Here is an 11,681-nt window from a genome sequence, read left to right on the forward strand (position 1 = left end):
CTGACCTTTCTCTCATTGACCTCTGACATTAACAACGCATTAATTCACAACTTTCTCTCACTTGGGACGGATGTTGCATGAAAAACTCAATAGATGCAGCAGGTTCTGAAGTAACCACTTAAGTCTCCATACTTTCTCAGTGTGACACTGAGCTGAAATGTTTACAAACTTTCTTTCTATATTGATATTTGCCAAAGACGCGTGCTTCCTGCGTTTATGTTGATTTGATGAGTAAACTGTGTGAGTGAGCTGTGGATTAAAAACAGAAGGAAATGTAAGTGAAATCATCCGTTTTATGTGTAACGTAAATCTTAACATCCAACATCCTGTGTTTTCTTCCAACGCAGAATTACTTCAATATAAACTCAGTCCACACAATAAATATACGCAGCCTCTGGGAATTTCTGATTGATGATTGTTATATTATTTGACTGGTGTGTGTGTGTGTGTGTGTGTGTGTGTGTGTGTGGGGGGGGGGGGGGGGTCACTGTCTTTGGACGTGTCAGGACTGGGCTGAGGTTTTCAGTCAGAACTACCACGTCAGTGCCATCTAGCGGCAGTCTTTATGAACTGCAGGCTGGACTCTCCCAGCCTTGGCTGCTCTGGTGCAAGAAGGCTCTCTCTCTCTCTCAGAAGTGAGGGGTTTTAAGACCAGACACTGAGCAGAGAGCTGAGACCACAGTGAGTCTCCCAGCTGAAATGTGTCTGAACAGAACAAAATATGAAAACAAAAACACAAACTTATTATTTGGGGAAATTTTTTTAAGTGGCGTGCATTGAAGTCTCCATCAGGACTCAGACTGTTTTTTTAAGACAGAAGATGAATTTCATTTCACACAATGAAAATTACTGATATACAAACTATAAGAGGATGAACTTTGCTTATTATCCAACCTGTGCATTGATAATTATGATTCCCTATGTGAAGAGGCAGTTAAAATGAAAATAAACAGGTTTCCCGGGGGTTTAAAAGTTGACATCAAACAAGTCTTTTTTATCTGAAGTGTGTGTTCATTTTGTGTAAAGCCATACAGTAAAAACAATACTGTACTGTGGGGTAATCCTCATGACTCAGACACATTTCAGAGAGGATGTCCTCTTCATCTCAGCGGTTATATTTAGCCCGTCGGTGTTGCAAATCGGTGAAAAAGATTTCTTTGTGGTAACAGTGGAATTTCAGACAGCGTGGTGCAAACACCATATTTTCTTAATTGATGTCATGAGTTAAAAAAAAAGATATCCTTACTATTTGACTATTACTTGTGTTTTTTCCAGAAAATTCAAATCAAACTTTGTATGTATTAAGTTAATGTCCATGATTTAGAGTGCTGGTTTACAGCTGCATCTACTTTCAGTGTGAATAAAATATTGTTACTGTACATTATGTTATTTATTTTACTACATTTGCTTGTTTGTATCAATGTGAATTCATTTTATTCAACTGGCAAATCAGGGGAAGCTGTTTTTCTTCTGGTCTCAGGGACACTGGAATGTTAGATTTTGAGATGAGCTATCAATACTATGATCACAAAGGAAATCGGACTATCCAGTGAACATGCACAGGGGGATTTATGCTAAAATACTTCCAAATGACACAATTTGAAGATATATTTACTGTGAGGCAGGAGTGTAAACACTACACCACTGTAGAATTCATACAAGTGTATTTACATGAAATTCATCTATGTGAAAAATTGCAAAATAATTCTAATTGAATAAGAAAACAAAGGGAGAAGAGAACAGATTCTCATGTGTCAAGTTATTCAAGAATAAAGGGAAAAGGACTATAAGTCATGAGCTACAAAACAACTCTAAAATGTTGGCTCTACTGTGGATTATCAAAGTTCACTTTCAAAGAAACATTAATTGTTAAGTCTGTCCTTTTATCATTACGGAACATTACGGAAAAAGTAATGGATGGATTGCAATGAAACTTTGTGGAAAGGGGGGTCTTGGCCTAACTTAGAACCCATTAAATTTTGGTGATGATCCGGATCACTGTCTGGATCCAGGATTTTTTTAAAGGATTCTTTATCATTGAGAGATAGGGGAGTCTTTGACATAGTTGGGCATAACTCAACAATAAATGACAAGGGGGCTTAGCAAAAAAATTACAGTGTAAGTTCTTCAATGACTCTAAGCGATATCAGCTGCTGATCCAGATCACGGAAGTATTCCGGATACCAGGATCCAGAACAGACAAAAATCGGGGGATTCCGGAGAGTCAGTCACTGTGAGGAAACACACTGAGATATGAACATGCAACAAACAGCTTTCTCCCATAGATTGTTTGAATTGGGGTGAAATAAAATATTTTTTTTATTATATATGGTGTTCTTATTGTTGTTGGCCACTGATTTGAGCTGTGGCGGAGGTCTGCGCTCTCTGAGTGCCAAATTCTAGTTTTTCCTGTAACAGAAGCATAATGAGAAGATGCTACGTGGCTTTAATGCAAAACCTTTATTTATTCTTACAATGCTGCAGACGGACAGGAGGGCTGCACAGAGGAACTGAGATTCAGTGGCAAAATACCATGTTTCTTTTGCAAGTAGATATAAAGGGTCTCAGGCGCTTGATTGTTGAGTCCAAGAAAGTGTTCGAGGTTGAACTGATTGCTTTAAATTGGTGAATGTGTGTGAGTGTCTGAGTTTTATGCTTTCCACAAGCGTGTCCTTGGTTTATTGAGGTATGGTGGGTTTTTTTTGTTTTTTTTTATAAGTTTCATTTCTTCCAGCAGCCCTGTGACCCTAAGCTGAATGAAAAGATGATTGAATAGAGTATATATTCCTGCACATTAAAAAAAACAAAACAAAACAAAACAAAAAAAAAAAAAACAAAAAAAAAACAAGCTTAGTGTTTTGTTTTCAACAAGGACCGACTCAGGGAAATTAAAAAACTCAAACAATCATATCTGACCATAATCATTAAACAGTTAATTCAGCACATTTTGAGTTTAAATTAGTTTACCCTGCTATTTCTGAAGATGAACTGTGTCTGCTTTAGGGCTTTGTTCATCAGCACTGCGTCATACCCAGTCAACCTGTTTTATAATATTCTAAAGACTCTAAAACATAAGAAGCTAAAAGTAAACTCTTCTACTGGAACATCCTAAAAACACTGTCCTCCCACCTCTGAGCTATTCTGGAGTCTCAAACTGTCCGCTGAAGAAACTCAAACTCCCCCCGATGTTACAACATCCTCACTAGAATACATGCCTCAACATAAACTCCAATCCAGGTCGCAGCACGACGCAGGAGTCCTCTGCTCGGCTGAGGAAGTCCCTTGAGTTGTCCCACAAGACGGGGAATTTCTCTTTAAAGATAGACGGCAGAAATAGCTGAAACAGAGCTGCACGTTTCAGTGTTTGGAATGAACCGTCTGCAGCCACAGGTTCCAGCTCAATGAGGAATTTCATGGCAGAAAACGTGAATGTGACAGGGACCTGATGAAAACAGAAAAAGTGAAGGAGAAAGTGAAGTGAAAGTGGATTCGGAACATTTGCTTTCCTCTGAATGTTGAAGGAAACACGACATCCGGCAGCTTTCAGAGAAGAAACGCAACTGGAATGAATGAATGAATTAATTAATGCAGGTGACTGACTGACTGTTCAGCTGGGGTCAATATGTGAGCGCCATATTCAACACAACTTTATTCATCATGTTGAAGAGATGAAAACGATAAAAGATTAGCTGCTGTATTAGAGACGCAGATGAGAATCAAAACAGTCTCTCACGTCTGCAAAGTCTGCAGCACATTTACCCATTGAGAAAAAAATGAAAGAAGGCTCAGCTGTTAAAACCTACAACTAAAAAAATTTATGTAAATGAGAATTTTAGCCCATCAAGCCCATCACCATCTTCAACCAACTTGGTTTATTTTCACTTCTAGATTCAAAGAAGTGAAACTTTTATTTATGGCTTAAATGATATTAGAGACACTCAATCTCAAAATAAAGATGTTTTACTTTACATATATAAATATATATATATATATATATATATATATATATATATATATATATATTTTTTTTTTTTTTTACATAAACTGTTAAAGTTAATTTATGAAACCCTTAATTCAAAATCTTAAGTTCCTTTATGGATATCCTTGTCTAACCTTGAAACCAGCACTTACTTTTTAAGATGATCAGTATTTCATGCAGTAGAAAATTTCAACCCATTATGTGTTTAATAAGGTCAAACTCATGGATCTCATAGAGAACTTTATGCAAACCAAAGGACTTTGTCACCTTCAGCAGCAGAGTGAACTCTTCTTTTTTTTCCTGATTCAAAGTGAAACCTCATTTATTTCCACTGAATATGGGCGAGCACCATTTGAAACTCGTGTGATTCAGCAAACCGGTTTCATCAAAATTTCACGAAGCGTACTCGCCCGTGGAAAACAGAAGAGTACAGTGACTAAGATGCAAACCAGGAACACGAAACACAGTGTAACAGTGAAGAAAGACAAAGGAAAATCACTAATTTCCACAGAAAGCAGATTACTTTCTCTGCTGTGAAAGTTCAGACTGCAGGCGGTAGGAACCTCGGTGTTTGGATTGTGGGATAAAACTCGAGCAGTCCCAGGAAGAACATGCAACATTCCATCCGTCAATAACCATCGTTACAGGGAAATATGGTGCTGATTCATTCTCAGGCTTGAGTAGTTTTCTTCTGTACAGTTAGGGTGTGTATGGGGCTGTGTGTATGTGTGTGTGGGTGTGTGTAAGATAAACATAAGAATACATATTGGAGATCCTTCATGTACGCGTTCTGATAATTATCTGGGCTTACTGTGACTCAAGATCAATAATAACCGAGCGCAGCTTCAGCACAGCTCTACAACTGTGTGCTGAAATACAGAAGGAGTAAAAGAAAAAGAATTTGTCTGTCAAAACTAAAGTGTATTTTTACTTTCAATGCTTTGAAATAACAGCGTGATTTTTTTTTAAAGGTCTAATCCGTGGCATTGCGACATGATTTAATTATTTAATATTTTTCAAAAAGAAATTTGTTTAATTTTTAATTTTGAGCACTTTTTATAGCAAACCTTTTAAAACCTTAAAAAGAAAGGGAAACACTGTTTCTTCTTCTTTTTTTCATATAAATATTAGAGTCACCAAAAGGGAAAAAAAAAAAAATCAAGTATAAAGACAAGAATAAAATGTGGAAGAACGGTGAAATTGCCTCAACATGTTTAGTGGGTTTTTTTTTGGGGGGGGGGTTTCAAAGTGGATTTCCCATTTAAATGTTGGGGTTAAAAATACCAGAAGTTTTTTTTTCCTTGAAGATTTGCCAACGCTGACAGAGGAAACTCACCACTGTCTGCTGCATCGGTTCTTTTTTCTGAATAGAACCCTTATTTATTGCCCAAGCATTTTTAATTGTTTATCCTATTCAGCACACATCCTATATCTTTAATCTGTTTATCTTGTGTATGTAGTCTTCATTACATATACTTTCTGATTAAATTATATGTATTTTCTTTGTTTTTTTACTGATGTTGCAAGACCAGAATTTCCCAGTTTGGGATTAATAAAGTAACTGTCTCTTTCTACGCTGTGTGTGTTTGTTAATGATTTAACACATTTTTCTCCTTATTCTTCACACTACTACTACCATAACAACATTATTATTATTAATGATGATGATGATGATGATGAAGGCCATCTCCACATGCAACACAAACCGCAGCCTGACCGGATGCTTTTACGCAAATGTTTTATCTTGTGCCTGTAGCAGGGAGGGAGCGGGAAACCCCTCCAGTCTGGTGTGAATATAAGATGCAGGCCAAACTGAAGGCCGGCAGCTCCTCCCGGCGCCGCCAGCCCTCCGCAGGCCTCCGACCAGAGCAGCCAGTGTTTTCCAGCAGTGCGCCATGCCCTCCACATTTAGTAAGTGATTTGCAGCCGGCTTCCTGTCTGCCTTCCTCTTTTCACTGATTCATTGACGACTCTTTCCTCCCTGCTCTCCGGTTCAGACCCGCTCTCCGCGCTGATGCTGGCGGCTCTGCTCCTGTGCGCGTCCGGCGCCCCGACCCCGGGCGCCCCCACCACCGCCCCGGCGGGGGACTCCTCGGGCGAGGAGGAGGGGGAGGCGACCTCTGACCTGCTGAGCACCTGGAAAGCTCTGGCCGGCATCGCCAAGCAGCACAAGAAACAGGTGCGGCGTCGGTTCACCGTTCAGCAAGTTGCAAGAGTTTTGTCGGCGGATCCTTAACCTCGATCTTTGTGTTGATGATTCATCCTCCATCAGTTCGAAGACGAGTTCCACAAGAGCGTGACCATCCTGGAAAGCTACAAGACCTCTTCTTTCCCCATCAAGTGCCCAGAGTTCAATTTCAGCAGGGTATGAAGCCTCCTGTTACTCTGGGAAAAATATATATTTAAAATGAAAGTATGGGTCAATCTGAACACTGTGTGTGTGTGTGTCCAGGAGGCCTGCTACCACAGGTTAGCCAAAGGCCTGCAGGTCTACACGGTTCTCCTCCGGCATGTGGAGCGGGAGTACCCCAACAACCTGATCCTGTCCGCCGCCAGGCTGTACAGCAGCGTCCTGATCCAGGGCATCAAGGAGAAGGTCAGTCTGGAGGACCAGCGAACGGCTGGATCCAGAAACGTCACGTCGTGTTATAACCAGCGGTGGAAAGAACCATGAAAATTGTTCTCCACTTAAATTCTACTTATTTGGATGAATATGAGTTCAATCCGATCCACCATTCTGTATATTATACTGTATTTTTCCATCGTGACTCCACACTGTACGTTGACACGACCTCTGACCCCCAGATGCGACGCGGGGATCAGGTCTCGGCTCTGACCTCCGGCCAGGAGGAGCAGCTGCTGCGGGAGTTCGACACGCCGGACCGCTACCACCGGAAGATGACGGCGCACAGCATTCTGCACCACCTCAAGGTCTTCCTGGCCGACGGCACCAGGGCCATCTTCAAGAGGGAGCGGGCCTGGGCCGGCAGGAAGGCCGTCACTTTCCACGCCGCCAACAGCTGACCGCAGCGAGCCCGACGCCACGGAATACCTCGGGGAAACTGACTGGTGCTAACGTGACTCCTTGAAGAACTGTTAGTTTATTTATACTATTTATAATTAAAGAGAAGTGTTATTTATTAGGGAATAATTCTCCTGATCGCCGTCGAAAGAATTTGCACTTAAATTTTGATGTTGAATAATCTACGATGTGTGTGAACAATGAAATATTTATGCAGTGAGAGGTTTTATATGGCAGTGACTGTGCGCCACTTCAGTTTACTATTTATTTCAGATCCTTCGATGTGTCGTCGCAGAAAGTTGAGAAATAAAACTGAATCTTTTGCATCAATGAGAGGCGAGTTTCTTTCTTATCACACCACCACACACACACACACACACACACACACACTCCTGCAGTTTTTCAGCTTGTGTGTGCGCTGAGGTTTGAAAATGTGAAAGAAAAAGTCATCATAACTTCCTTAAATCACTGTTTCTAAATCATTTCTAACAATTTGTGAAATTTCCAAACGAAGCGATCTCTTTCACATGCAGCAGCGCTCACGCACGGATTCACCTCTGGAGCAAACTTCAAGGTCAAAAATTAAATGATGTGCACGTTGGGACTGTTGATATTGTGGAAAATGTTAAAGACTAAACAAGTGGTTTCGCATCTCGTCGAGAGTTCCTGAGATAACAGCTTTCCTCCCCAAACGACCCGGATCAGCTGGAGCGCGTCGGGACCGAAGATACGTCGACCAGCAGCAGACGGACGTCGTTTATCAGGATTTATTTTCATATATTTTAACTTACAATGAAATAAACATGAAACAGAATGTTCACCCAACATCACCGTCAAACATTTAAAAAAAAAAAAAACCTCAGCTCTCCATTAACCAGTCCATATCACACACTTCCAGGGCCTGTTGAACCCTCCATAAGACGCCCGGATCTTCAGCAGTCAGGTTCCAGCAGAGGGGATCAGATCGCTGCTTTTCACTCGTCGTCCAGCAGAAGAACAGTCGAAGGCGGGCTCCTTCTGATGACTTGGTCACGAGACGACGACGAGCGGAGAGACGTCCTTCAGCCCCACAGTAGACTGGAGGAAAGGAAAGTTGCTTTTTTAATACAATCCGTGCAAAAAGCAGCGTTTCGGATCGCGGTTCTGGATTCTCTGAGGATCTGAGGGAACCTGAAAGTGTTGGAACATTTAAACGAAAGCCTGAAACAAACCTCGACGCGTCAATACATCACACCGGTATTTCTCCCTGATATGTGTGTCAACTGTTTACTTCCGGTTTGAACCGTCACAGATTTAAACAGTTTGTGACTTAATGCGGTTAAAAACACTCCAAATATTCAAAAGTTACAAAAAAATGAGTTTCATGACATTTATTTCAAAACCAGACGAACTAATCTAAAACTATTTTGGTCGCTGTCAGGGTTTCCCGCCGTGCTGAGGTCTGCACAGATGAGCTGAATGTGGAGAGACTTTACATACCAACATTTTCCACTCATCACCATGAAAAGCTGATGTGTGGTTAATGAGCCTGCAGGCCGGCGCTCGGCCCCCCTCCAGGCAGACGTCCCCGGCCCCAGTCTGGTTTCACTTGAGGCTTCCTTCTGGTTACACAAGGGAGTTTTCTCTGTCTGCGGGGAATTGCTGCGTTTCTGTCTGTATTAATGTAGTTTCAACCTGACTGAGGCCAATGAAATGACTACCAGAGGACCGACCGGGTGCAAGTTTTGTAGGAACCGCGTGATAATTTTCAATCCGTCCGTCTCCTACGCCGTTTCATCCTGCTGAAATCCGGCGTGCTGACGTCTTCTCACTGGAAGCTGGAAGGAACCAACGTTCCCATGCCGTCACTGCTGACTGGGTTTAGCGCGTGTTGCTTATCCGTCACTGATCACCCATCATTTCTAAACATTTCCAAAGAAAGCAGGAAGCCGGTGAGCGCGGCCTCAGCACTTCCGGAGCACCAGGGGCAGATGGCAGACAGGACAGAGCAGCAGAAGCACTGGACTCTGCTCCTACAGCCGCCACATTAAAATACACACTGTTACAATTTTACTATTAACGCTCGTCTTTATTTACCCAGAAAAACCTTTTTAAGATTAACAATTTTTGATGCATCCCACTTGCACTTTGTAGATGATCACACAGAGCGGGAAGGTGGATGTTGTTCTGTGACTGAGCTCACCTCAGGACTGTCGGTTCAGGCATTCCTGGATCCGCTCCTCGTTTGAAACCTGCAGAGTAAAGTCACACGGGGGAGTTAAAAATGACGCCCGTTACTTTGCTCAAAGGCATCAGACAGAATTCATGCATGCAGAGGAAACATATTTCGTAAAGACACTTCTTTTTCAAAACATTTTGGACGTAGAATATGTGCATCAACAATGACGCGTCGGTTGGACGGATCCCTATCAGACCAAGATGTTCGCCGAGTCAGCAGAACTCCCATAAGTCATTGCATCAGGGCTCACTGACAGTCAGCAGCACGACTGTTTCCTCTGTATTTCTACATGAGTTCTCTGGTCACTGACAGAGTGAAAGTTCAAACTCTTTCTAGGGAAAAGAGACATTCGCAGAAGATTACAACAGCCCGGCGGTGCCACTCCCTTCATCCACAGCAACAATATATGGGAAACTTTCAGCCGTATGCGTTTTCTATTTCACTGGTTCAGAGATGTCTTTCAGAGACCAGCTCCAGCTCCAGTGAAAATGGTTTCAATACAAGAGAAATCATGGCTAAAGTTGGACACAAACTGAAATTATCTAAAAATGCCAGGATGGGGGCTAGAAATAGTTTTGTGAAAGTCTGACCACGGCGTCGGTGTTTCCATTCTGCTGAAGTCAGAGAGATTCACACACAGAGGGTAACTCCACATCCAAAAGTTACAACTCAACTTCCTCATCTGTGCTTCTGCACTTCAACCCACAGCCAGGGGTCACAGGGTTCCAGATGAGGAAACACCTGGAGGCAGGCACGCGTGGAGAAGAGCAGCGTGCATGTCACTGTCGCCTGACTTCAGTGAGTTAACGTCATTAAAAGCACATACATGGAAATCATCAATAAAACGTTATTATAACTGTTTCATTGTGCATGCATGTTTGTCCCTGTCACTGAGCCAATCAAATCACAAGACAAGGTCATTTTCTGATATGAAGTTGTTTTGAATCACTGAATTTAATCAAATATAAAAGCTGAGTATGCTTCTGTGCAAGGATAACTCTGAAACAGCCTCACAGGAAATCACTAAAGATTATATGTTGTTCAAATTCACCTCTATGAATTCTAGTTCTTGGTGGTTCGTGATTAAATCCCATGATGCTTTTTGGATCGATGTGGTGCTGTGTTGTGTCAAGTGAAGCTGATATGTTGGGAACAGCAGAGATCAGAGTGTTTTACTGTCAGGAGCCACAGCCCGCCTGCAGGTAAACACTCTGTGTGTGTGTGTGTGACCCTAAATCAGTTACTTAGGAGGAAACACACCTTTTCATCTCGTGCTGGTTGGATAAACACACAGCTTCATTAACCGTCACTAAAACAGCATTACGGGATAACTCGTGGTTTGGAAGCTAACCAGCTGAGCTAATGCTAACGGAGCATGCCTGCCCCTGCACGCGGGCCCTCCCCTCGCTCCTGTCGGGATACTGACCGAGGTAGAGCACGGTGGGGATGAAGCCCCACCGGATGACAAACTGCCCGCACTGGAACAGCTGCTGCAGCCGCTGTTTGGTCTCTTTGCTCATCTTGGCCATGAGTTTCTGTCGAGCGGCGGCGGCGTCTCTGCGGCTTCCAAGGACGGCGGAGGCGGAAGTGACGTCATAGAACAGTAGAACGCAGCGGAGCGCCCCCGCGTGGCCAGGTGAGTCATTGCAGATGGAAGGGGTGGGGGGGAGACTTCTGTCCTGTAACCGTATTCACTGATAACACAGGAAACTAAAAAAAAAAAACCACTCAGATATACACTAAGTTATTATATATTTTCTATAAAAAGCATTCAACATTTTACATATATTTATTGGAAAAAAAACATTTAATAAATAATTTCTTTGGGAACACACTGAAGGACAACATGACCCTCTTGTTCAGACAGAAATACTGAAGAGAAATAATAAATTCTCTTGGGAAAATGCTACAGCTGGGACATGTGTAATACTGAATCGATTAAGTTCAATGCAGTTTTATATTACCGTATTGTTACTGTAAAAGTTTAACAACTACTTTACGCCCACTTTGTTCCTGCACAATATTTGCCTTTTCACTTTTATGTAATTTCTATTTTTGGGAAATATTTAGACGATCTAGAATAGGTGTGGCAGACTGAAGTATTTAACAGATAACGTGCATCAGTGCAATTAAAGTGATACTTTGGACATGCTGAAGAGCGACAGTGGTGTAGAGCTACTACACTTGTCTCATAGTCACAGTGTCAGTTGTTGGGGAAGCCTCAGTATCTCTCATGTACAGTACTGATGACGGGAGGCAGGAGAATCACTGAACACACAGTAACGCTCTATCAGACAACAGGGAAAGACAGATTACATGGTCAAATAAGCAAGCAAAATACCTGGAAAAAAACATTTCGGAGCACACATGTGAAATATAGAAACACTTTATTCCCAGAAGGTGTAGCATGGAGTTATTTTCAAACATAAAAAGGCCAATATAATCAACTTTAGTACAACAGT

General features: G+C 42.0%; 2 protein-coding genes across 2 annotated transcripts; one reads left to right on the forward strand and one right to left on the reverse strand.

The window, feature by feature from the left end:
* The first annotated feature begins 4,139 nt into the window (after positions 1-4,139).
* On the forward strand, positions 4,140-7,003 carry LOC115409804 (interleukin-6-like). The gene is made up of 5 exons (XM_030121080.1): positions 4,140-4,155; positions 5,977-6,158; positions 6,252-6,344; positions 6,432-6,575; positions 6,785-7,003. The coding sequence occupies exons 1-5, from the start codon at positions 4,140-4,142 to the stop codon at positions 7,001-7,003; spliced, it is 654 nt and encodes a 217-aa protein (XP_029976940.1).
* Positions 7,004-7,753: 750 nt separating this feature from the next.
* On the reverse strand, positions 7,754-10,808 carry tomm7 (translocase of outer mitochondrial membrane 7 homolog (yeast)). The gene is made up of 3 exons (XM_030119893.1): positions 10,646-10,808; positions 9,184-9,232; positions 7,754-8,078 (listed from the first exon to the last, which is right to left on the reverse strand). Exons 1-3 carry the CDS (start codon positions 10,746-10,748, stop codon positions 8,063-8,065), a joined length of 168 nt encoding a protein of 55 aa, XP_029975753.1. The 5' UTR covers positions 10,749-10,808; the 3' UTR covers positions 7,754-8,062.
* Between the last annotated feature and the right edge of the window lie 873 nt (positions 10,809-11,681).

The sequence above is a fragment of the Salarias fasciatus genome, chromosome 22 (assembly GCF_902148845.1).
Source record: "Salarias fasciatus chromosome 22, fSalaFa1.1, whole genome shotgun sequence".
Taxonomy (NCBI): domain Eukaryota; kingdom Metazoa; phylum Chordata; class Actinopteri; order Blenniiformes; family Blenniidae; genus Salarias; species Salarias fasciatus.

What these genes read in the sequence shown, in the direction of transcription:
- tomm7 (XM_030119893.1), bottom strand. Translation starts at nt 10,748, where the DNA reads ATGGCCAAGATGAGCAAAGAGACCAAACAGCGGCTGCAGCAGCTGTTC. An exon ending in CCCCACCGTGCTCTACCTCG is followed by an intron (nt 9,233 to 10,645) that starts GTCAGTATCCCG and finishes TTTACTCTGCAG; the next exon opens with GTTTCAAACGAGGAGCGGAT.
- LOC115409804 (XM_030121080.1), top strand. An exon ending in CCAAGCAGCACAAGAAACAG is followed by an intron (nt 6,159 to 6,251) that starts GTGCGGCGTCGG and finishes ATCCTCCATCAG; the next exon opens with TTCGAAGACGAGTTCCACAA. An exon ending in TCCAGGGCATCAAGGAGAAG is followed by an intron (nt 6,576 to 6,784) that starts GTCAGTCTGGAG and finishes TCTGACCCCCAG; the next exon opens with ATGCGACGCGGGGATCAGGT.